General features: G+C 43.9%; 2 protein-coding genes across 6 annotated transcripts in view; one reads left to right on the top strand and one right to left on the bottom strand.

Moving 5' to 3' along the window:
• The first annotated feature begins 9,055 nt into the window (after nt 1-9,055).
• Nucleotides 9,056-19,148, top strand: ncln (nicalin). Of its 5 annotated transcripts, none has more exons than XM_079158140.1 (15): nt 9,056-9,303; nt 9,987-10,177; nt 10,973-11,114; nt 11,293-11,387; nt 12,358-12,438; nt 12,711-12,814; nt 13,614-13,702; nt 13,825-13,964; nt 14,174-14,400; nt 14,778-14,865; nt 14,964-15,002; nt 15,293-15,456; nt 15,818-15,871; nt 16,145-16,223; nt 16,678-19,148. In XM_079158140.1, exons 1-15 carry the CDS (start codon nt 9,129-9,131, stop codon nt 16,738-16,740), a joined length of 1,731 nt encoding a protein of 576 aa, XP_079014266.1. In that variant the 5' UTR covers nt 9,056-9,128; the 3' UTR covers nt 16,741-19,148. The 5 variants fall into 5 exon arrangements, with proteins under 5 accessions (XP_079014266.1, XP_079014268.1, XP_079014267.1 ...); XM_079158142.1 differs by having other exon boundaries at nt 10,970-11,114; nt 14,174-14,352; nt 15,296-15,456; XM_079158141.1 differs by having other exon boundaries at nt 10,970-11,114; nt 14,174-14,352.
• cers1 (ceramide synthase 1) overlaps nt 18,506-25,915 on the bottom strand; it is a 23,759-nt gene continuing 16,349 nt past the window's right edge. The window contains exons 3-7 of the mRNA XM_079158143.1: nt 24,472-24,652; nt 24,086-24,247; nt 23,847-23,994; nt 23,559-23,719; nt 18,506-22,387 (exon numbers count right to left, since the gene is read on the bottom strand). Coding sequence (XP_079014269.1) covers nt 22,345-22,387; nt 23,559-23,719; nt 23,847-23,994; nt 24,086-24,247; nt 24,472-24,652 — 695 coding nt within the window. The 3' untranslated portion in view covers nt 18,506-22,344. The remainder of the gene's footprint in view (nt 22,388-23,558; nt 23,720-23,846; nt 23,995-24,085; nt 24,248-24,471; nt 24,653-25,915) is intronic.

Genomic DNA, 25,915 nt, shown 5'->3' with positions numbered 1-25,915 from the left:
TACAAAATAATGAAATAAAAAAAGTCAACACTCAGTGGCATGAACTGGCATGAACCTAATTCACACACTGCATCATCTCTGGTTTTACTGTTTGAACTTCACACTCTTTTCTTTCCTCACTCGTTTCATCACGTTTTCTTCATTTCCTGTGTGCAGCAAGCAGATGGGTCTGTGTTTGGGTTAAGACCTGAGTGTTGTCTGTGCTGAGTGAGAGAGGGCCTTTCTGGCAGCTTCAAAGCCAGCATATTTTGAGCTCTTTCAAACCCACAGAGCCCCTCTTCTCTTATCGTGAATACAGTTTCTCACTGAGGTGGTCAGTTGGCTTTATGAGAGGCAGCGGCGCATATGCTTTGTGTTTGTGTGGAGGGATCAGGTTAATGCCCCACACTGATATTGTATCAATCGATAAGCTGTGGGTCCGAACTGAGATATCCACAGAGAGAAAGATAGCGAAAGAGAGTAAGACATGTGGCGAGAAAGTCTCATTTCACACAAATCTCAGCGAGAGTGCAAACAGAAGCAGAAGGAAACCATTCACTCTCTCCTGCGTGCCCCGGTCGAGATTACTTCCTGAACGTTAACTAGAATTTCAATCATACCCCCCTCCTCTTTCCTCTTTCACTCTTTCACTCTTGTGCATCTGGCAAACGCAAGCCGATATTTATATTCATAACAAACAATAAATCCACTAGGACAAGAGAGAATGATATAGAATAACTCAGGCAGGGTAGCAGGAGCCAGATACCACGCCGTAACAACCATGATGGGTTGCTGGCAGATATTGGACCTCCGTCATAAACCTCCACAAGCAGGCTGGACGGAAGAAAGCCTCCAACAGTTTGCTCAGCCCTCTGCATCATCCGTACAGCAGCACGGCCAATTACAAACCAGATGTGGCAAAAGCCGGGGGATCAGGGCTCCCTGATTGAAGCAGATCAAAATCTCACGTTTGATTCTGGCTCTTGATTCGAACTCTGCGGAGTGGATCTTAAGGCCCTTGGAAGAAAAGAGTCATCCATTCCTCGGGTTGTGCTCTGATAGTCTATTTCATTATTTTGGCATTGTTCATTTGCTTTATAGATTCATATTGATCAATGGTATTGATTCATATAAAGCTAGCAACACTTTAGCTTAGCTTAACACAAAGACTGGAAATAGGGGGAAGCAGCTATTCTGGCTCCATCTGATGATAATAATGATCTAATTTGTTTCAGCTGTGCAAAAACTGAAGCGTAAAAACAAAACAGTCGTGGCTTAATGTAGAATCACGTGCACAGTAACTTCCTTGAGTCTCCGCTGAACGTCTGGCAACAACATAATAATGACGAGACTCCACACACAACCCCCTGTAAGATCACAAATTGTCATTTCTAATTCAGTTCTCCACATGGTGACTGCTGAGCCGGCGGCTCGCCGCTAACGTTGCTAACAGCGCAAACGGCAACAGTGTTGACAGAGCTAACAGTGTTCACCTGAGGGGGAACCGGAGAGGGTGGTGCGCTACACTTCTGCGATGATGCCATGGGGGCCATATGAGAGCAGTGAAGAGCGGCGGTGGCGAGCTAGCCAGTGGGGTACTCTCACATGCACTAACATGCACTAAAAAAAGCATGTCCGGCGGCCCAGCTTTGTCAACAAAAGCAAAAAGAAGCTCAGATTACAAACGCAGAGGGAGAGCGACTTCATTCCTTGCTCAGGTAGACATTACTCAACTACATGTTTACATAGCAAATAGTCGTTTGCTGCTATATTTTTGCTCTGCTGAACTTAGCACCTAATGTGTTTTTTTTTTTTTTTGATAAATTTCTTTTCTTTCTTCTTTCAGAATCAGCTTTATTGGCCATGTACGCACACGCATACAAGGAATTTGACTCCGGTTACAAGCAAAAGTACGAGAGAGCGCAGTGCCGAGGCAGCCATCTGCGGCGCCATCTTGCAAATATCAGCAGATCTAAAAAGACTGTTCTCATGACAATTAGTCATCTGAGAAGCAACGGCCTACTGTGATACTAACCTGTGATCAGACATTGAGCTCTAAATACGTGAAAACACGCCACGCCGAGCCCCGTCTGGATTCCTGTTTCTTTATCGTCACCTGAACAACTTAAACCTGGCTGGCAATTAGTCAGCAATCAGGCCGGCAAACAACCAAAACAAACAGCAGGCGGGTGAGCGATGGTCGGACAACGCTCCCGTAGGCCTGATGTGACCTCTGGACGAGGCGCCCTCATGACTGATTGGTGTTTAAGCTCAATCACAGACAGCACACTTCCTACTCCTGTGGGCCAGCTAAATGGCTCTATTCTCTCTGTCAAACCCCCATTTCTCTCTCTCTCTCTCTCTCTCTCTCTCTCTCTCTCTCTCTTTCAGCCCCCCCCCCTCCCCCCTTTCAGTCTGTCTGGGCTAGAGGGAGGCACCGTGGGAGTTTAATTGCCTCGTATTTCCATGAAGCCAAGTTCATTACATTAACAGCTCCGTCCCACGCTGCATACTTCGAACCTGCTGCAATTTGTTTTTGTGTTCATCAGGCTGACAGAGAGGCAGTTTCCCGCTCAGCTTGGGGAGAAAGAGAGAGAGACAGAGAGAGACAGAGAGAGGGAGCGGCTGGGTGAGGGAGAAGGTCAGAGGGAGCTCTGCAGGCACAGGCATCCATTGTGATGCACCAGCCGGGCGGATGAAAACATGACATGGAGGAGCAGGCGAGTAATTCAAGGCCTACTTGGTCTGGGAGAAATCAGGGTCGCTCTGGTGGGGATCAAAGACGTGAGGCAGTGAAGGAACGATGAGGGGAAGGTCAGTGTTGACTAAAAGTGTCAGATCGCTGGTGGAGGGGTGGAGGGAACTTTCAGGGTGAATATCCACCAACGTAAAGAGGTGCACACAGGAGAGGTGAAAAAGCTCTAAAAACACTGTAGACTACCTGTCCAGAACCAAACATCAGACAAACACCATCTGGTTCACTCTCTCTTTGGGAGAGACCAAAAACAGAGCTAAAGGAAAAGAAAAAAGGCTCCAAATGAATGATAATGTTGCTCTGTGTCTGCTGGATGTGTAAATAGGCCATAACAACTTTATAAGGTGGTGATGTGTCAATTTTGTGTTTACAACTTGTTCTGAAGCCCCTTAAATAGTCAATAAAAAAACAACAACAGGCACTTAATTCACTGGATATAAAGTTAAAAAGAATGTGTTGTTGCCCATCTACAACTTGTTTCTGTCTACCTGCTAAATAACCAACAACAAAAGACAGATAGACAGAGATAGATAGACAGATAGATAGATAGACAGATAGACAGATAGATAGATAGACAGATAGACAGATAGATAGATAGATAGATAGATAGATAGATAGATAGATAGATAGATAGATAGATAGATAGATAGATAGATAGATAGATAGATAGATAGATAGATAGATAGATAGATAGATGGTGTACTTAAATTGTGCAAACAAAATAACAATTTGCAAGCCATAATGGGAACAAAAAACAGGAAAGACGGACAGGAAAGCATTGCTGCTTGTATTCCCAGCATTATGTAGAAAGTTATTGCTTCACACACACACACACACACACACATGTCTCCATTCATGAATTTCTCTCTGTTCTGCCCACTAAATGTACAGTCCCCACAGTACAGACGGCAAGTCCATGACTCGTTCATGATACATGTTCCTCTTTTCACAGGCCTGGCGTTCCTAGTTTGCCACACATGCTGCAGTGAAACGCTTGTACAGCACACAAATTCAAAAATAGGCTTCCAAGAATTTTGTATTGCAACAGTGTGAATCAACCGCAAATCCCTCGGTGCAGTAATTCAGAGACAATATGTACTCTTTTACTCTTGTGCAACGCCTGGGGTGATACTGTCGGAAAACCACCAACTAATCCAAAGCAGCCACACAGAACGCATCCACTCAAAAGCCTCCCCAAAAAAGCATGGAGAAAAGGAATAAAGACAGAAAGAGTGAGCGAGAGAGCGAGAGAGAGAGAATAGAAAACGAGTAAGACAACACAAGGATATACAGTAAGAAGCAAGAGGAAGTTAACTGTAAGACAATAGAGAGATGGGACGAATCCACCGGGCGAGCATGAGTGAGCGTCTCTGAAAGTGGATATGAAGGCGGATGAGCCACGCCAACCTCCTCTGACCGCATTAACAAAACCTAATGGAACGGCTGGCTCCACGAGGCCTCGTCATCCATTATCTGGCTGTTGCCCTGCGCAACCAAATAGGCTCACGGTCTCAGCGGCTGCAGCTCAGCTGTCGTGCACTACTGTCTCCCTTTTTATTTGTGTTGTTTCCACTGGCCTTAATAAAAATCATCGGTAAATCAATTCCCTGGTATGTAAAGAAGCCGGGGCAGTAGTGTCTCCACCGGGACTGTGGCCGCAAATCAACTGCAAATTAGCAGGAGAGGGAAAATACATGTAAGGATGGTCGTATTTAGTATTGAGAGTCAGCCGTCATCTCAGATCCATCATTACCAGGTCACGTTGAGAGAACAGCCACAGCTTTAAGCCTCGGACTGAATCTTCCAGTTTCATTGGGACAAATAAGTATTTCTTATTTTGCATTTTTCTGGTATTACTGTAAATGAATAGCAACTCTAACGTTTCAGGTTCTGTCTTCCTCGGTGTGTTGAGTTGTCCAATATGAATCATCATATTGATCAAAGTGGTCGTAAGTAACTACGTACATTTAGTCAAGTACTGTACCAAGGTTCAGTTTTGAGGTATTAGTACTTTACTGGTGCATTTTCATTCTGTTACTTATAATTTTAAGAAGGAAATATTATACTTATACACTGTGTCTTATTTGGCAGATGTAGTTACTTTACAGATTAAGGTTTGAAATACAAAACAATAAAATTAGTTTACAAAAATGAGCACATCAGTGATATTAATCCAACTATATATTATATAAATATAAACATTTCCAGAATGAGTGCTTTTTCTTTGGATACTTTAAGGACATTTTGCAAATACACACTTTACACAAGTACGATTTTGAATGTATGAGTTTTACCTGTAACAAAGTATTTCTACATATTTTGTACATTCAAGGATTTGAATACTCCTCTTGCCACTGACAACAATTCTGCTCAACAATAATGAATCAGAATCTTTTTTTCCAGGTTGTTTGCACCCTAAAGGACCTTAAAAGATTAAATCATGGCAATAATTATACCCCATTTCTATCAACTGATTGTTCCGATTTAAAGGGAGTTTACTGGGTGTGAACGTGGTGTTCCCTCTTCATTCGGAACTTGGCGTGACAAGTAATGTCAGATTTTGAAACTGGGACTCAAAAGCACGACAAAGAGACAGAGATACAGTTTACTTAATGTGAACTGCATCTGCAGGGTCAAAACCGGGAGATCAGTCACTCAGGCAAACAAATCCAAAAGGGGCAGGCAGAAAATCCAAGGTCTAAACGGGCAAGCCTGATCGGAACGGCCAGATCAGATTCAGAAACTAGAAATACGCTGGAGAGCTTGGCAGTAACACACAAGACAATCTGCCAGGAACCAAGTGCAAGTGGAAATACCAAGGGACTAATGAGAGGAGGTGAGATAGGCTTGGAAGACCATGTGAGGGGAATGATTGTATGGCCTGAGTGGCAGGACCTGAAATGACAGGAGAGTGAGCGAAACAGACAAACTAAAAAGTGGTGCCGTGTGTGACAGGGTTTTCTTTTAAAATAGCAAGACACTGTGTAATGGGGGCTAGGATCCATTGATACTGACTTACTCGCTCAAAGAGTGTGAAGTAGTGTGACGCATGGACCTTGTTGGTTTCAAGCTTCTGCTCATTAACAAGGGGATTATATAGCGGGTGGTGTGTTTTAAGGAGTGAATGACTCAGAAGACCTGCTCCATAGCTCTTGGTTAGAAAGACCACCATTGTGTGCTGATAGTGGTGCCTGTGTGGAGCCAGAAATCACTCCCTCTTACAGTACATCTTTGGTATTCTGTGATTGTGACCTTGTCGTTGAGCGGTCTAAACACTTCAGTGTGGCCAGTGTTTGAGCAGCCTTTCAGTGTGGTGAGAAAATGACAGCATCTTCTGGGAATGAGAAGAGGCAATAAGCTAAGGGGGAGCTACTTACATAGGCATGCTACACAGAAATCGCTTACTTACTGCTAGGTAGCTAATCTCTCGTTAATCCACGGTACTTACCCCCGCAAACACACACACACACACACACACACACTGACTGCACCTTTTGTGTGGTCGCACAGAGAAAGTGTTTTTCTGTGGCCAGGGGTTCGGGAGCAAAGGCTGGTCTGATTCAGGACATTCCCAGGAGCACTGGAAAGAAATGAGGACACGGAACAGCTCATGCATTGTCTTTGTGTGTGTGTGTGTGTGTGTGTGTGTGTGTGTGTGCCTTTGAGTCTACACTGTAGTGTACACACAGTCGGGTTCGGAATCTTTTTTGTTTTTGGACAAAACATCAAGTGACAAAATGTGACCTGGTGCGTTATTGCTGCGCGACTGTCGGATGATCATGTGATAATAAGGAGGTTATGAATTTGAAAGGAATTACATTCATGTGACTCACGCCTTCATCCATACAAGAGCATTTTTCTCTTGAAACAATTGTTCTCTTCTACTGTTGTCTTCATCGGTGTGTTTTCCTTCGGCCAGACGGCAGGTCATGTGAGCGGATCTCCAAATGATAATTTCTCAGTAATGTGAAATCATTACAATGAGCTTCAACGTCCACGCCAAATTGGTTTTGTGCTTTGTTTGCTGCTTGCCCTCTCTCACCAGCCCGGGCATGGATTACTCATACAAGAGGAAATAATGACGCCAAGGTCCATTAAGTGAGATGGCAGGACATCATATCAGCATTAATCTGCCACTTAGCAGAGCAGCCTCAGGAGGGGGAGACAGGGAGAGGAGAGAGAGCGAGAATAGGATTTTGAACTCCACCCAATTGGCTTTACATTTTTATTGCTGTTTTTTCGTGATATAAAACTTTGGATGAAAGATCTGGTTAAAACAAATTACTTTTGGTGATCCCATGACCAGGATAAATGCTCTGTTTCTTTTTATAACGCTGTTAAGTTTCCCTTAAAGCCACGATGAAATTATTTAATTTTAATGGATCAATGTATCTATATGCTAAGTGTATATATTAAGTCTATATTAACCAGTCTGGTTAAAATATTTGACCTAACAAACAGATGCATATAAATACTGAAATATGTTTTTCTTTACTTTCTTTTGTTATTACACATCGGCCAACTCAATGAATGCCAAGACATAGCGGAATAATTCGCAAAGAGACAGAGATGAAATTAACCTAATCTGGTACGGTGAAAAGCATATTTTCTATTGTTTGAAATGTTTTTTTGTTCATGCCAAAAAATAATTAATGAAAATAATTGAAATGCATGTTGTGTCTTTCACACAATCATCAATTCAAAGATCTGACTAGTTCAAGTGAATAAAAAGAAAGAGTGACCAGTGGTTGTCTTGGTCTTGTTGACTTGTTGCTCTTGGCTGCAACTCCCTTTGGAAGCAGTGGAGTCATGTCAGGTCTCAACAACCTGTTAATCATGGTCCATGGGATGTATTTTAAATTTTATATTATTATAATTTAACGACTTATATTGCGTTCAATGTAAGATAACAGGATAACAGAACATTTTCTTTGGTGCGGTTGCAAGGCTTTGGTTACAAATGACGAAAATGGTTAATAAAATAAAATAAAAAAACCTAACAAGGAATAATAGACCAAGAGATCAGTGTTGTTGTTGTTTCTTTAATTCACACATTTTTTGCAACATTAACATTATAAGAAGACGCCCACAGTATTTAAAAAACCCTTACGGTCATTCTGTGCTGGATTTATGTGATGGATGCACCTCTGATGCAATTAGGTTTACATGGTAAATTACAAACATACTTGTAGATAAAAGATTTTGTTTTTGCAAAGGGGGACGACATACAGGAAAGGAACCCAGGCCGCTGCGGTAAGGCCTTAGCACAGGGGTGGCCAACCCGCGGCTCGCGAGCCGCATGCGGCTCTTTGCCCGGTTTCATGCGGCTCTTACGTTCATATCGAAGTTTGTATTTGTGTTTTTTTAATGTTCGTGTTCGCTTCGCTTGAGTTAAATACGGTATTTTCGTCAAACGCGCATGTGCGGCCACAGATTACGTTCCTCCCCGATCCGCACGCGCCGCGCACACCTCCACCAGCGTATGTGACAGCAGCAGCAACAGCCACCCTCCCCGCCGACGAAGAAGGAGCAGCAGCACCCCCCCCCCGCCGACAACCGGCCCTTTGGGGGCAACCATGATGCTGATGTGGCCCCAGAGCGACAATGAGTTTGACACCCCTGGTGTACACAATGTTCATTGTTGAAAATGACTGGCCTGTGGTCTTAGGAGTCAATTTCTGTCATTATCATATTGGTGTGTGACATTTACAATAAATCTGGCTGAGCAAAGGTATGTGTGTGTGTGAGGAAGGGATAGGGTGATGTTCATGTGTGCCCATGTGTATGATGTGGCTCTTTGCGGTAACACAGTAAAAAATGTGGCTCTTGGTCTCTGACTGGTTGGCCACCCCTGCCTTAGCACATGGGTCACCCTCTCTACCAGGAAAGACCAAACTTTTAACTAAGGTCTGAACCTTTACTGTAAATATCAACATAATGCTATATTGTAATCCAGACAATAATATCACAGGGCCTCCATCATGGTTAGTTTCGATGGTGTACGGCGCCATCTAGTGTCATTAAAGAACACAACCCTTTAATTATAGCTGCCCCGGACAATGCCCGAAGGACCGTTGATTCAACGCAGCTCAGTATGATATATTAAATAACTGGATCAATATTACACATAAACACGTACTTTTTAACAAACACACAATATTGGTTTGCTCCATTTTTAGAAACAGGCAACAGTGTTGCATTAGTTCTGGTCCCAGTGTTGCAGTAGAGTAGCTGGCCGCTATTTGCCTGATCAGAATTATCTGTCAGACGCGGATAGCGGTTGGTAAGCTAGTTAGCTAAAGCTAACCTGGGTCCCTGCCTGTCAGTTGCTGAAAGCAGTGACAGCTGAACATATTATTTCATCCCTAGCTGTGCGCCCAATACAATCGCCACAATGTTCGAGGAGGCTAGCGAAGTGTTCGATAACATGTTTAAATCTTCGTTCCCCTTAACCTTCATTGTGTTTATCCCCGCGGTGTTGATCCTGGTGTCACCGCTCCCGGCCGAGGCGGCACACGAGTTTACCGTGTACCGCATGCAGCAGTACGACCTGCAGGGACAGCCCTACGGTAAGTCAGCTGTTCCTCTACTTCATCACGAAGGAATACATGTGAGCACAACTACAGTTAACTCGACCAGTAACGAGAGCGATCTCCAACGTCAAACGCGAGATAGCTCGCAGTTGTCTGCAGCTAACGTTAACTCAATGCAAGATAGCAGTAGCTAGCGGGGTGCTAATGTAGCTTAGCTTAGCTTTGCTAGTAGGGAACAACAAGCTAGCTCATTTCCTTGAAGGCAATCAGGATCTTTAACGTTACTCCTTAAAATTACATCTGAGCGTCACTCTTACGTGTACATCCATAACTACATCCAGTCCACGAGTATCCGTGTCATTACATCATTACATTAGCAACATTGCAAATAGACTTCTGTCCTAAATTCCTATAGGGATACAACAACAGTCGTAATGACTATTTATGTGGCACTTTTTAGATTAGGATTAATGAAAGCTACAAGACTTGACAAAGAGATCAACCAAACCCCAGCCACTTTGTTAGAGTGTGAGTGTGAGTGTGTGTGTGTGTGTGTGTGTGTGTGTGTGTGTGTGTGTGTGTGTGTGTGTGTGTGTGTCAAGTAGGTTGTGATTCGTTCTGTTTTAGCCTCAGCAATAGCACCTCTTGCCCTTTCCTTTCGGCATAAAGTCAAGAGTTATTGCTTCATAATTGATGATCAGCGTGTCTCCTACCCTCAGGTACCAGGAATGCCATCCTGAATACGGAGGCTCGTACTGTGGAAGCAGAGGTACTAAGTCGCCGCTGTGTTATCATGCGGCTGGCAGAATTCTCCTACGAAGAGTACCAGAAAGCGCTGCGCCAGTCAGCGGGAGCTGTGGTCATCATCCTGCCCAAGAACATGTCCGCTATGCCCCAGGACATAGTGCAGGTGATAAACACACTTTAATGCCAGAAATCAAATACTTGTGCTGCGTATCGTTTCTCTCCCTTCATCCTCCACTGTTTCCACAATGCAAAAAGGAGGGTGGTGGTGCAACATTCGCTGCACTATGAAGCACAACAAGAAGGTTATTAAGAATTAAAGCCAGGGATATTTGGTTTTGAGACTCTATGCATGGTACAAGTCATGAGTAGCGTCCCTAACTAATGCCCAACTTTATTTGAGACAACCGAGCAGCGCCCTGCTCCCTAATCACACAGTCAGCCATAAGCTTATCTGTTTCGGATTTCATTTTATTTGGGTTAGTAGTGCCTTGCTCAAGGGCATCCAAACAGTGTGAAAAACAGAACGGCAAGCAGTGTCCCAATGCATGATTTAAATAACATCACCATCCTGTTTACTATATTTTAAGCTTTCCACTTAACTTCTCCAAGCTTAGTGTGACAGAGATCGGATGTTTTCTCACCAAAGCACACTGACCAATTGTTTGAGTGGGATCATTCGATTAGTGTTTCTGGAAAGCACAAGTAGTTAAGTTACTCATTTTGTTAACTAACTTTTGGTGAGTGGTTGAAGAGACAAAAGGTTAACCTGTAATGCTGTTTCCCCTCCTGCTTCCCACTGAAGCAATGTTGAACCTGCAGGTTTTAAGGAATTAAATCAGATTTCCCCCTTTTTTTTCCCCAGTTTTAATCCGTCAGCATCTCACGCTAACAAACGGAGCTGTGTGTCATAGCTTGTTAAACAACACGCCGGTCCCCTCTTGTTTATCACGTGTAGCAGTTCATGGAGCTGGAGCCGGAGATGTTGGCCACCGAGACCATCGTCCCCGTCTACTTTGCCATGGAGGACGATGAGCTGCTGTCCATCTACACCCAAACCCTGACCTCCTCCTCCTCACAGGGCTCATTGTCAGCAGCAGAAGGTAGAGAGTCGCTCCCTCTAGACCGGACCTGCTGTCTGCATTATACACAGAATTTGTGCATTTATGATGGAAACAGGCCTCCTATGATTAACAGATGGGGGGGAAAGCTGGTCATGTGGAATGGGGCACTTTGCAAGTCGGTCAACTCTAATGCTGTGTTTTCTGTTGATTTCTGTAGTGCTGCTGCATACAGCCACAGCCAACGGCTTCCAGATGGTAACCAGTGGAGCTCAGAGTAAAGCCGTCAGTGACTGGGCCATCACCAGTCTAGAGGTGAGAGACTTTAGCTATAATGTACTAGAACGGGCTGATTCAAACACACACCGTTGACTCGCAGCAAGGATGCCCTGGATTTACCTCCGTCTTTGTACGCTGTGTGAGTTTTAATTGGCGTAGTTTTCCCTCTGGGTGCTTGATCCAGTTTCCTCCCACAGTCAACATGCCTGAAGCTCAGATGCACTAAAAACTCAATAGAATGAAACTGTGGACACACTTTAAATGATTCTTGTCCGGTGAGATAATAACCATTTGCAAGATATCTAAAACGCTACTCTTAGTTGTCGATTTGGCATTAATATGTTCTGTCTGTTGCACAATAAAGACTTTTAAACCGCTGCTCAAGTCAGATGTTTGAGAAACGGGTTAAAAGTCTCTGTGGCTTTAGTGTAATAGTAAAGCTATATAAGTCCTGGAACAAAGACGGTTGTGTGGACTGAAAGCCTGGGATTTTATTTAGTGCAGTTTAAATTGAGATTATATTTTTGTTGCAATTATTTATATGTACACAGTATGTAGCCAAGATGTATCTCTATTTTGCTCTCAAGGTCTCAAAAGTCCTCCATGCTAAACAAGGAGATTATTAAAGCTCAATGTGAATGTCATTCATCAACTGTTTTCATTCAAAGAATTGATTGCTTCAGCATTTCTGTCTCTTTTTTTCTTAATGGATGGCTTTGATCATTGTGTAAAGTTGAGTATCACTGTTGTGGACCAAACAGTTTGAGTCAGAGCACGTGTTGAATTGTTAGCTCAGAACTTTGTAATCCAGGTTTGGTTTTAAAACCAGGAAAAGGAGGTTTAGTCACACTGCAGGGGATTAGGAGACCCTGAGGTCAAATGTGACTGATGCTCACTGCGACTCTGCAACATTACGCCACCGGCCTGACCGTTCTTATCAGCAGGGAGCCATTGGTTCAGCTGAATCTCATGATCTGGATAATCTAATTCTGTTTTTCTTCACCAGGGTCGTCTGGCTGGAGTTGGAGGAGAAGACCTGCCCACCATTGTGGTGGTCACCCACTACGACTCCTTCGGTGTTGCTCCCGTATGTTCACAGCTTCTTTTCTCTGACAAATAAGCCCCGACTCTTTCCAAACGTACAGTAACAGTAATGCAACACAACTGTCGGTAAAAGGAGAGCAGGCCTGGGAGAGTAACCCGACTCTGTGTGTGTGTGTGTGTGTGTGTGTGTGTGTGTGTGTGTGTGTGTGTGTGTGTGTGTGTGTGTGTGTGTGTGTGTGTGTGTGTGTGTGTGTGTGTGTGTGTGTGTGTGTGTGTGTGTGTGTGTGTGTGTGTGTGTGTGTGTGTGTTGTCCAGTGGCTGTCGTACGGAGCAGACTCTAACGGCAGCGGGGTGTCCATGTTACTAGAGCTGGCTCGTCTCTTCTCGAAACTGTACACCTACAAGAGGACACACGCTGGGTGAGTAATGAGGACGGCACTCACTTTAACATTGTTTTGGGATCATTTCATGTCTCATTAGCTTTAACAGGGATTGTACGGAGGACGAGGAAAGTAGTGTCAGCACAGCAATCAAAGGCAGAGTCCGTTCTGCAGTTCACCAGGGTCTTTCATTTAACAAACTCAAAGTAACAAGCAAAACAGAAAACCCAGCTCAGTCAGCAGGCTCTGTCACAAAACTAGAAGAATAAACCGTCTCAGTGGACACCTCGGTGTGCTCTATGCTGCGCACTCCTTTTATGCATTGTGTAGAGGATGAAGTGGTATTGATTGCTGACCTCAGTGGTCCGTCTGAACGGAAGATAAACTCTTATTTGTTTTGTCCATCACAGTTGTTCTGGTTAGTGTCCTGCTGCTCCAAATGCTTTTTGAGAACTCTATTGAACGTCATCCGTGCACTCTGCTGGCAGTAAGAATCACAGCGGTCCGTGTGTGTGTTAAACACTTAAAGCGGTCAATAATACGGTACGGGCTCATTCTTATGTCTAAATGTACTTAACAGTAGCTGAGTGGAAGGACTCTTAACAGAAAGACGTCTTCCAGAGAGTGGTTGGTAAAGGAGTAATGGACTTTACTGTAACATGCTCTGTGGAAGACAAAGTCAGCACTACTCCGTCATTTTAAGGCCTTGTGATTTGATTTCCACGGATTCCCTTTTCTTAACTCTCGTCTTTATGTCTAATACATTGATTCATCATCACACATCCTCCGTCAGGTTCCCTTGTATATTAGACTCATGTGTGAATCATGTTGTGTTCAGGTACAACCTGCTGTTCTTTGTATCTGGTGGGGGAAAGTTCAACTACCAGGGCACCAAACGTTGGCTGGAGGACAATCTGGACCACACAGGTACTGTTGTGTTCAAACAAGGCTTTTCACGCAAAGTATTCATGCAGCTTTTTTGTGCCCTTTTTCTCCACACCCTCTGTCTTTCGATGTTCAATATTCTATTCTATTCCCTTTCTCGATAGACTCCAGTCTGCTGCAGGACAACGTAGCCTTCGTGTTGTGTCTGGACACTCTGGGGAACGGAGACACTCTGCACCTCCATGTGTCCAAACCTCCGAAAGAGGGAACTCCTCAGTTTTCTCTTCTTAAAGAGCTGGAGCTGGTAAGACCCTCGAGGCTGATTATTTCATCCCACCTTTAACAGCGCTTCACAAGTTCACAAGCGCTCTGACTTAAATATGAGCTCAAATAAAATGTTCTTTCTACGTTTTTTTTCCTGGTTATAGTTTTGCTCTACTTTCCTCATTAAACCCAGATCATGTATGAGATTATATGACATCATTTAGGACTACATTTCCCGTTTCCTCTCAGGTGGCCGCTAGTCAGTACCCGGAGGTGAAGTTCTCCATGGTCCACAAGAAGATCAACCTGGCCGACGACATGCTGGCCTGGGAGCACGAGCGCTTCGGGATCCGCCGCCTGCCGGCCTTCACGTTGTCCCACCTGCCCTCCCATCGCCTGGCTCAGCGCTTCAGCATCATGGACTCGCGGTCAGTGTCCCCCTCCTCTCGCCACGGAGCGGGAGAGCCCCCTGCTGGGTGGGTTTATTACTGCAAGTCTCTGAATCACCGAAAGAAAAGAGTTTCCATCCCAGCGGCCGGTCATTTCCATTCATGCTCCTGTAGCCATCCATCCCCCACCCCCGTCTCTCTGGCTGTTTTTATTCATCGGTTATGCGTTACAATTTGAAACGTGACCCTTTTCCTGTCAGTTTATTTGATATTTGCTCAGTTTTCTTTTCGCAAACTTTCTGCATTTCAGCCCTCCTGTGTGGAAATGGATGCTCTGTAATTGGTTCTCTCTCTCTCTCTCGCTCTCGCTCTCGCTCTCGCTCTCGCTTCAGAGGGTTCCCGGTTTATCTTTTGGTCTTTCCACCGTCTCTAACTGTCTGCACACTTGTGTTTGTGTCTCACAGGCCTTATGTAGATGTGGAGAAACTCAGCAGGAACACCAAGCTGGTAGCCGAGGCGCTGGCCAGGGTCATCTACAACCTCACCGAGAAGGTAAAGGCACAGATGGAGAAAATGATGCGACTCTAGATTCTGTGTCTGCTTCCTGCCTGTGATGTGACATTTTTGTTGTGTGTGCGCGCGCTTCACAGGGGGCTCCTGGAGACCTGCAGATCTTCACTGAACAGATGGTGAGTGAACTGTGAAGGCATGGTGGTAACACATCTCTGGAAGAAACGGCAGTAGCAACAATTGCCCCTCATTATTATGTCTTTCTTTATCAAGACAGAATCTGTACAAAATGGTGCTATTTTTGTACTTTTTTTGTTGTTAAAACTGAAAGCAAAACCTCCACATAACTATTAATGATTGCTTTTCTTAATAATTATTTCCAATATACCGATTTGCTATATCCGGATGGTTACTTTGTGCGTAGCTCGTACCACACGCTGCTGTTGTAATGCAGTTTGTGTCGCGTCAGCAGGTGCAGGACGAGCAGCTGTCAGCGGTGGTGGACTGGCTCACGGCGCAGCCCCGAGCCGCTCAGCTGGTGGACAAAGACAGCAGCGTGGTGTCCACTCTGGAGTATCACCTCGGACACTACCTCAAGGATGTCAAGAGACACTACGTCAAAGCTGACAAAAGGTAGAGAAAGGGGCGGAGGAGGACACGAAAGACTAACGCTCAGTTGTTACTTTAAGAATAAGCGTGTTGGTAAATCCCTGAGATATTCATATTCCACCTATTTAAATGCAACACTGTCTTTAAAAGATCTAAATATTCTAGTATTTTATGATAGCTCAAACGGCTCCCTATTAAACTTTAATGTGCTGGTGACCATGTGTATTCAGTAGAACTGTCTTGAGTTTGTGCAGGAAATTGGACCACCAATACATATAAAAAGAAATTCATCATGAATTAAACCATCGACATCAGAACTTGGATGCTTAAATGCGTTTTTTCAGTCTTTCCCATATCTAACGTCTGTTCTCCGTTTTGTCCTCAGGGATCCAGAGTTTGTATTCTACGACCAGCTGAAGCAGACGATGAACGCTTACAGGTACGCCGTAATGAGCTCCTCTCCGAGGTGCTTTGCTGCAGTTCGTGCTGATTTACTGTAGCTTTGTAAAAGCTCTCCAGCTGTCTGTGAAGTCGTGAGCCCATCTCGTCTGCACTAAATTAGTCCTCAGTTCACTTCATTTCAGACTTGTGTCTTTTTGTCCATACTAGTAAAAGACCAAACATTAAAATAAGCCATCACAATTATGTCACAGACGGTTTTTGACTGTTTGTCTTTTAATAATCTGTGTTTCCCTCACTCTCCACCTCTTAGAGTGAAGCCTGCTATTTTTGACTTGCTGCTGGCTGTCTGCATTGCAGCCTACTTAGGGGTGATGTATCTTGCTATCCAGGTAAGTCCCTGTGCTCCTGTGCCTCTTTCATACGATAACCGTTATTTTACAATAACCATGTACCGGCTCATTGTTTAGCTTTGTGGTCTGTAAATTGAGCCTCACTGCTCTCCATTAACGTAGCCGTATTCAGCAAATATGCTCTATAAAGGACCAGTGTACCTGCTCAGCACCAGACAGAGTTAGCGACTAACTGGTGAACACAGTGCAGCATTTAGAAGCTACAGAGTCAGATATTTCCCTCAGGAGATCAAAACAGACCTGAAAGGGAGTAAATATTGAGCTGACAGGCGACCAGAAACCCAACTTAAAATACATGATAATGTTGCTCCCCAGGATGTCAACATTGTTCGTATTCCGTGTCTGTTAAAGGTCTGTGAGCGTGCAGATGTTTTGTGGGTCTTCCTCTCTTGCAACATAAAATGAGCTCTCGTCTTCTCCTCCTTTTCTGCAGAACTTTGGAGTCCTCTACAGTGTCGTACGTAGAATCACCCAGCCCAAGACGAAGACCCATTAAGGTGCACCACACCATTTTTCTTTTTTTTTCCAGATCCCACACTTTTCCACAAATCCGGGAACTTTTACCAGTACGAACGCAGCAGCTGGTCCGAGCTGCTGTTCTCATGATGGTTTTCAAACCAGCAGAGTCTTTTCCATTTCTTTCATCCCGATCCACAGACTGTGATGTCGGATCCTGTCCTGCTGCCAACTTAATCCATTTGGTCTCACGGACCAGAATAAATCAGGAATCATTTTTTTACTCTCCCTGTCTTCATGAAACACAGATGTCTCGTCATTCATTTATAATAATCCCTCGCGTCGGACATATTTCACTCTTGTGAGGGATCTAAAGCATTTGTTCCGCACCTCCTGAGATCTAGATGAGATTAAGTGTCCTCGTTCCTCCTCTCCGTTCACCGTACGAGTGATCGCTCTGCCAAACCGACGTCATGTGTTGTCTCAGGCAGCTACAGGGAGAAGCCGACCACGCAGAGTTTAGCCCAGAATTTCTTTTTTGTCAGGAGATGTGTTCACCCAACATGGTTGTTAAAGGAAAAGTTCAAATCTTTTAATCTGCTTGAATCCAATACTCATATTTTCATAGGGGGGTATTTGTAATAGTTCTTTCTTGCCGTACTGACTCTCTCCTAAATCCACAGTCCTCGTTCTGTTCTCTCCCCCGCTGCTCATCAAGGAAACACCGTCAGTGAAGTCACACAGAGGGAATTTCATACTAAGAAGTCAGTTAACGTGAGAGGATTCGACTGAAACGTGTAAAATAGTGAAAAAATGCTGAACGCAGGTTTTTATCAGAGTCCACGGTGATGTCTTCAAATTGCCTTTTTCTGTCGGGCTAAGAGAACAAATGACAAAAATATAAATATTTACAACAATATAAAACCTAGAAAGGCACGAAATTGTCTAAATAATTGGCGACATCATTTCATAAATGGGCATAGGAGTATTGCATTGAGACGGACTTGAGAAGAATCTGAACTTTTCCTTTTTTAGAAGTGTAGTGAAAATGGCAAATAGTGTTTACGGATAAGATGAGTTGTCTAAAACAATGTGAAGTAGTGTTTAGATTATCCTGATTCAATTGCCTTGGTAGCGCATTTATTAAAATAAACATTAAATTTAATGCAAACTAAATCTTTGCCAAATACTAATGTATTAATCTCCTGTTAAATCTATAACCGTATAGAAATTTGAAGCTGATTCCACCTTGAAATTCTCCTTCTTACTTTTTTGTGCCATTTCTTTCTGTTTTTTTACCTGAATGGATAAAAAAACAATCCTGCTGGTGGTGATGACTCATTTTAAAACTCGTGTTAAAGAAAGGTCACGTGCAACAGACGTGTTTCTCCAAGTGTGTAAGAGTACAACACCACCACGTCATGACCAGATAAAGCTCCGCCCCTTTACACCTTTATCAGTGGAAAACTTGTTCTGCTGAATGTGACCTTTTGCTGACTGCAGCAATAGTGGGATTCGACTTAATCCGACATTTTTAAAGCCGTGTCAAGATTTTGGTCGAGCCAGCACTGCAGTATTTGTACACTAGATGTCTTAAAATGGGCAATAACACCAGGGGGGTGGGGGGGGGGTTGGATGAAATGGGGACAAATATCTTGAACTCGCCTAGATTAAGAATTTCAGGAGCTGTTGGTGTGTGTAAAATGAATGCTGCAGTGTTTCCTTGAACTCTTCTCTGCCCTAATCTCACCTTGCTGTGGGTGAATGGTGTGTTTTTGCCTTTTCATACTTTTACTGCATGCCCGCCCCCCCCCCCCCCCCCCCCCCCCCCCCCCCTCTTCTTTTGTATTACCAACATGAGGGAAATACTGTGTGGTACATATGAATTTTTTTAATTTATTGAAGCGGTTAGTTTTCATTTATGCACTGAACTGAACTCTCCTCTGGTCTGAACTCTGTTTCGCCTCATCCACAACACTTGATCTTTGCAATGAAAAGGACATCAGTTGTGATTAAAAAAAACAATGTAAAGAAATCACGAGTCTCTCGTTTACTGACATGTTTTATTTTATGGGAAAAAATGAAACGATAACATTGGCTGAATGGTATTAAAATTGCATTTCAAAAGAGCAAGTATGTCTTCATCAAGTGGTCAGATTTAGAAAGTGGTCAAAAAACAAAAAGGGTCAATTTGTACCAATTACAATCAATAATCCAGAAACTTTAAATTAACATGTTTTAGTTGCTTTTTTTTCTCCCCAGAAAAAGTCATATAAATTCCCCAAATTTTGATCTACTAATGAACAATAATAATAATAATAATATCAATAAATTACAGTGCAATTTAGAAGAAATACCTGCAGGGCTTTTACCGCCCCGTCGCTCTCTACTAGCGCTCCTCTCTGCTCTTCACCCGCTCCCACAAACACTTGCCTCATAATTTGGATGGACATTTTGGCACAATCAAAGCACTCATGAAAATACTTTGTGTCATAATGGGGAGGCTCAGCCTGCGAGCCGGTTCGGGCGGACAACTTGCGTGTCATATTTAATCCTAAAGATCCGATGAAACACAGCCTTCACTGCTCAGTTTGCAAACGCCGCTCGTTTCCACACATCAGGATCAGGGAGCGACGAGGTCAGACACTTTTTTTTTTTTTTTTCATACTGCAAATTATAAACACTGCTTCTTTTATCGTCACTCCCTAAATTTCTCTTCGTTGATGGTAAATCCAATCCATCGTACTCTTCTTCTCCTCTGCGACACAGAGACGCTGCTGCCTTTGCAAACTGATCAGTAAACACTCCCGGACCTCCTCTGAGCTGAGTTAGGTTCATTCAAACGGTGCGGGAGGAGGTCCGAGACTAGACATCAAGTATCAAGTCTGTGCTTTAACAAAGCGAGTTGTCTGACCGAACCGAGCTTCATGTGCGACGTGTTTCCGACATTTCGGACGGTTAAATAAGAATCAGCCAAATACATACAGAGAGAAAAATCATGGTTTTTCCTTCAATTTCAGATAGTTTGGTCCTGTCTGGGCAGCAGTTAAGGGTGGGCGACATGGTTACAACATATTTCACATCATACTGACATATTTTAACATTTTGCTTGTATCTAATCCACACCTGGACGTTGCTGCAGCTGTTTTTGGGTTACCCATGAAAAGACAAAGTACTTTTAGATGCTAAATTATAAAATCCAATAGTTTCATACAACCGCTCGTGGATTTACAACATTGCCACTCCGGTGTTAACAGTACAGCAAATGAATATCGTCTGATGGTGCGTGTCTTCATGTCGCCCAGCCCTCATAGTTGTAGTTGCTTGTTGACACATCGCATCACAGGGCTGTCTGTAGCGGGACACGGTTGGGGGGAAGAGACTGAGGGTGCTCCTTTCGCACACAGTACCATACCAGACGCATCTAATCCAGATCCCAGGTCTTTGTGGGTTTACTGCAAACAACACTGTCATCTGTCACCAAATCAACAAAAATATCAGCAAATCTCATCTCACAGTTGAGCAGTTGAGACCTGGGAGGCCTCGTCCTGCCAGAACACCATGCGAGTAAAACCAGTGAGCCGCGGGACTCTGATCGTGTGATATATTACACACGGCAACATGTGTTTGATACACCCGTGTTGCTTTACAGTACAGCTGTGCAACGACTACAGTAAAATGAGTGCGAGCCTGCATTCAGAGACTAAATCCTTGTGATGTAGATGAGCAACTCTCCCCATCACCGACTTGTACACCGCAGGAAGAAAAACAACAAAACTGGAATACCAACAGTGCTCTCAGAGAAAAAAGAAGAAAAAAAAACAGCAGCAATTAAAAACAAAACAAATCAACAATGATAACCTGAACTACAGCAATAAAAGTGATAGTTTAATACAAAAGTAAAACTCCCCTCATGTGCTGATTTGGGGATCGTGGAAGACAAAAAAACTGAAAAACTAAAACAGCGCGACATCTGCGGCCCGCTCCAGCAGCACAAGCATGCTGTTCATCGAAACAAGAGCTTGAATTTGATCGAGAAGGTAGGAAGAATAGAAATATCCCTTTTTCTTTTTTTTTTTACAGGTGCAACAGCTGTTTCCACCAACACACACAAACAAATGGGATCCGGGGTAACTACGTTTTGGAAAAAACAATCTTCCCGCAGGTGGGATTTCTGGGAGGAAATAGACGTTAATCTGATCTCTTAATGCGTGTCTGCAATAGAGCCACACACATTGAAATGCCACAGGAGAGCTGATCACACACTGGTTTGTGTGTGTGTGTGTTCAGTGGTTACTGCTGCTCCAAAGAATTCGGTCGTCAGGATGATTTTTAGACATTAATAAAGACATGATTACATAGCTAGAGGACAATTTCATAGCATATTTCCAAAATCATTCGATGTCATGCATTCCTGAATACCATAATGTGTGCATACATAATTATTTTTTCTTCGTCGTACTGATCTTTATCTTTACACAAGTTCTGGGCTAGTTGTTCCAATTTTCTATGAACCTGATAGCCGCCACCGCACACAAACCGGTTATAAATATTAATCAAATCCATATTGTTTCAACAAATGAAATGATGAGGATGATACTGAAACCCAGTCAATCAATTCTAGCTATTTGCTGTCATTAAACCAGCAACCAGCTTGTATGCCTTCATGTCAGTGCAGCAACAGATGCTTTGCAGCACACGTAGGAAAGAGAGAAAATAAAATAAAAGAATAAAAAGCTTTTTCCATACAGTTAAATATTTCCAATGCCTGTTGATCATCAGTACAGGAGAGAACATGTAAACTAAGAGGTGAAATGTTGTGAAGGATTTGAGAGATCCAGCTACATCCATCCTAAAACACCTAACATACACATACCTACACACACCAAATGTGGCTTTTCGATTCATACTAATGGACGCCAGAGCGCTGCGGTCACCACCACGGATTTGTGCAATGATATGAAAATCAATACATGTGGTGAAACGGGCAGCTTGTACTCGCCAGACAGGCTCTTATGCAGAAAGTGATACCGAGAACAACGCCAATGTTTCCCTTTTGAATCGTGATTCTAAGCCTTTTATCTTCATGTCTTGCGTCAGATAAGATGGACGGTTAAAGGTTAAAGGACACGAGGAATTCATTATTTCACAGACGGCAAACACAGCCTCCCTCCCCCCCTTTATAGAATTTAGCATATTGCTCGTTTACCGGGTTGCTAAACCGGGTACTGTTGGTCTAAATGTCTACAGAACCACTACAGGCCGATAAACGTCTCCTTGTCTGGGTGCTGCGGCGCTGTTCAGGGCGACGGCGGTGATGATCGTGACGCCCTGCACTACAGTCCACCTCTCACTCAAGCTGGTTTCTGTTCCTACTGAATCTATCAAATGTAAAGTTTGCAACGATAAGACAAAAAGTCACCTGAAATAACATTCACAGTGCTCTACTAAAAACAAAATGACAGCGATGAAATGAAATGTTCTAAAACTAAATAAAAAGAGTAAAAACCCATTGCAGCCCCAACTTGCTATTTTCCTCCCTTTTTTTCTTTTCCGTGACACTTTTCCGTGAGCCGTCCGAGGAGGGCGTCTTGTCTTGCTTGTACTTGTAGCCCAGTGCCAGGTGGTGGCGACGGAGAGCCTGTTATAGGTGCTTCTCTTTGGTGACCCCGTTCTGCAAGTGCTTCCTGGGAAAAGAGAGATGAGGGAGAGAGTCAGGGGAACTGAGAGCGCAGGGCAGGACAGGAGCATAAGCTTGTCAGGGGAGGTGATCGGGTGTGAGGCATTAGCAGGCAGAGAGGATATCAGCAGTGGTCAAGGCCAGGCAGATAAGGAGTGCCACATAATCGCATCTCCATATGGCCTCAGGCTCTTTGATCCTATCTCCCTGTGAGCGCCGCTCGTTAATAAACGAGCTCAGAGGGAGATCTGCTACTTCTGCATCTTCACCTGGACTTCATGTGAGGACAAGTGTCTGAATGAGTTATCAAGTCGTCGGATTGCACCACAACACGACAGCTTGTACGGTGTCAGGTTTTTCTTTCTCTCTCTCCTGTGGACACACGAGTAGATTTTTGTGCCGACGTCTTCGGTGTTTCGGTGGTCAAAGGCTGCCGTGATAATCAGAGGGACACATGACAGTCAGGAGGCTAAAGGCGGCTCCTCAGATACAGACCGGTGGATCAATGAGTTCAGATAAAGGCGCCGGCAGATAAACTTTGGTTTTAGTCAGGTTGGCAAAACCTTGTTTGGAGTGTTGAGTATTTATTTTTACATTAGAAGAGATCACCATTACGTAACTTGATGGTTTCTATGAAAGATCTTCATATTATTCTAATAAATCACCTCTAATAGTTATAACTGCCAGGATGGAAAGGACGGGGACTTCTGGCTACAATAACGAACGACATCATTAGTAAAAATCTAATTAGCTCATAGCAACACTGTGCCTAAGTACAGTGTCGCAGAGCTGCTAGCATGGCTGTAGACTCTTTGTTTTGTTTATTAGGATATAACAGTACACCTGGCGACATGTGGATACAAAATCAACTTTAAAATGTGTTTATTTATGAAATCTTTTTTTTTTTTTAAATCCCAGGTCTCTGTTTGGTAGCGTTAGAGCTTAACACTGGTGTAAAACTCTGCACTGCAACAGGCTTTCTCTTTACGGTAGCTCAAGTCTTCAGACTAAAGATTTATTGATGTGGAAGTTCTACAAATAGCACCGTCAACTGGTGGTCAAATTGAACATTTACAGTAAAAAGCTGCCAGCAGTTGGCTGGCGGTGTTATTCCACCCTGAGCTGAGGTCTCGCTGTCAGATGAATTTAGAAGACAGGGCGTGATGGTGTGAGCTCACCCCTGGGCGGAGTTGTGATGTCCAGCATCAGCATCGTTGTTCTCTGCCCGGGGCTCTCTGAGCAGTCCGGCTGCCGCCTTGATGCCGTCCTCGTCCTCGTACTCCCGGACGTCGTTCACCTCTTTCACCTTTAGCACCTTCACTACAAAAACCACGATGAACTACACAGAACAAGGGGAGGCACAGGAAGCACACCGACGTCAGATTGTGTCGTTGCAGTTCAGACAAAACACACATTGACTGTAAATTCTTTGTGGGTTTTGAATTAATAAACCTGAGCGTCCTCACCAAGAACCAGTAGATGTTCATGAGCAGCAGCGCCAGGAGAAGAGTGTTGAAGAAGAAGTAGAAGGGGATGTTGGGGACAGACTGGAGGCTGGACACGCATGTGGCGTACAGCACTTTGAGAGGGAACCAGTAGAGACGGAACCAGAACCTGAGAGAACACGATAGAAACCAGAGGTAGAGATGTATGTCTATGCATCGTCAGCATCTTCATGAGTGTGTGTGTGTTTGTTGAGCCTCACCAGGTGATGCTGAAGCTGACGGAGCCCATGTTGGACAGCACGTCGTTGAGCAGGTGATAGCCTCCTCCTCTGGACTTCAGGTAGATGTTGAGCTTGGTGAACTCCAGCTGGATGTCGTTGATGTCGTGGAGGAACAACACCAGGATCCCTACGTTGTGGTATCTGAGGGGCAGGGAGCGCACGGTACAGTAGGCGTACATTTCAGCTTATTTATAATATTTCTAAGTCAATAATACAAGAATAAAACCAGCAACCGCCCTAAAGCATGTATAGTAAAGCTGTAATTGTGCGCATGACATTGTCAGTCTGCAAAAGAAAGTGCGTTGCAGTCTCGAAACCTTACTCTCTTATTCTTTTTAGACTGAACAGACACATTAAACTCGTACCTGAAGGCGTAGGAGAAGCTGATGAGCGCCAGCGTGATGATGTGGTGCACCACCATCACAGCCGAGTCCTTCCTCCACGCGTCCATGTAGACCGTAGCATAGATGGAGTGGCCGTAGAAGCTGCCCTGGATCAGGTAGGCGATGGCGATGTCTGCAGGCACTGACATACCACTCTGCCAGTCTGGAGGAACACACAGGAGATGTGACGACAGGTTACGGGCTGACGCACACATTAAGGAGGTCTGAACTGCCAAAGGACCAATGAAGGAGATAAATGACCAACGCTTCTTTTGTACTGCTTGCCTTTTACCTCAGAAATACATAAACTGCTGTCTTACTTTCTGTGTGATTACCAAAAATGTCTGATGTCTGCCATGATTTGATGTCACTATATGAATTATTTCTTCAGATCTGAAGCGGGATGAAACATTTTGTATTATCAAAATGCATGCAGAGAGTTATGCTGCATACTGAGGTGTGCACCCACTGCGAGCTTCCTCGTGCGTATTGTAACTGTGTTGCCTTTCTTTTTGGTGAAACAGAAGGCGATTGTATCACAACTATCACAGAGTTGCAAACGGTTCATGCCAACAGGGCACCGTTTCCTTCAGAGTCACTGCTCATCAGTGCAAAGTCACGTGTCGTCTCAGAACGCTCTCTAAACGTGATTACAAATGACTGTGGAGACGGCAGAAAGAATTTCATTTTTAAATGTAAATACATTTACATTAAACAAAAGATGTATGAATAATTGTTAGATTTAAGGGCATATAGCTGATGGGCCGTGCTATAAAAAGGACTAGCCCACAGAGGATTCATCTTGTGTAGAGGATGAATACTTCCGGGGACCAGATGTGAAGGGTCAGCCGGGGTATTTAGTATGTGAAGGAGGTTGGAGGGATCAGGTTTAAGCTCAGGGGAATTAGAGAGGGTTTCTAAAGTACCACAAGCAAAACATGACAAATGTACGATGAGGCTTGCTAGGCTAGCTATCAGATGTTGGACGGAAACTTTCTCCACTAATGTTTGAGTACGGTTCGTCTCTGGTGGGATGGGGTTACGTTTGGGCCGTAATGTTTATTGATTGGACCGTCTGTCATTAAACATTGAGGAGGAGGCTGTTAGATGGATCACAAAAGAAGAGCTGCCAAGGGGAGGCATGGGAACTGTAGGCTTTTATTTTCTCCTGGAGAATGAAGCTTTTTTTTTTCCTCTCTTCTCTTCAGAATTCAGACCCCTCCTCGTTTCTGCCACTGTGTTATTTCATCCTAATTCTAGAAATAAAATTCTTCTTTTAAAGCTCTCTCTCTCTCTCTCTCTCTCTCTCTCTCTCTCTCTCTCTCTCTCTCTCTTCCCCATAGTCCAGTCACATGACAGCACACTGCCTCTGTACACATCTCAGGCTGACGGCTATTAGAGGTGATGCAGCTATTAAAGATGAACA

This window comes from Pholis gunnellus (genome assembly GCF_910591455.1).
Source record: "Pholis gunnellus genome assembly, chromosome: 4".
Taxonomy (NCBI): Eukaryota; Metazoa; Chordata; class Actinopteri; order Perciformes; family Pholidae; genus Pholis; species Pholis gunnellus.
Note: the sequence above shows the minus strand (reverse complement) of the source record. Positions and strands in the feature narration are given on the sequence as shown.

Excerpts from the sequence above, each read along its gene's own strand:
- ncln (XM_079158138.1), top strand. The coding sequence starts at position 9,129 with ATGTTCGAGGAGGCTAGCGAAGTGTTCGATAACATGTTTAAATCTTCG. Across the intron at positions 9,304-9,986 it reads CCTGCAGGGACAGCCCTACG|GTACCAGGAATGCCATCCTG; the intron begins GTAAGTCAGCTG and ends TCCTACCCTCAG. Across the intron at positions 15,003-15,292 it reads AGATCTTCACTGAACAGATG|CAGGTGCAGGACGAGCAGCT; the intron begins GTGAGTGAACTG and ends GTGTCGCGTCAG.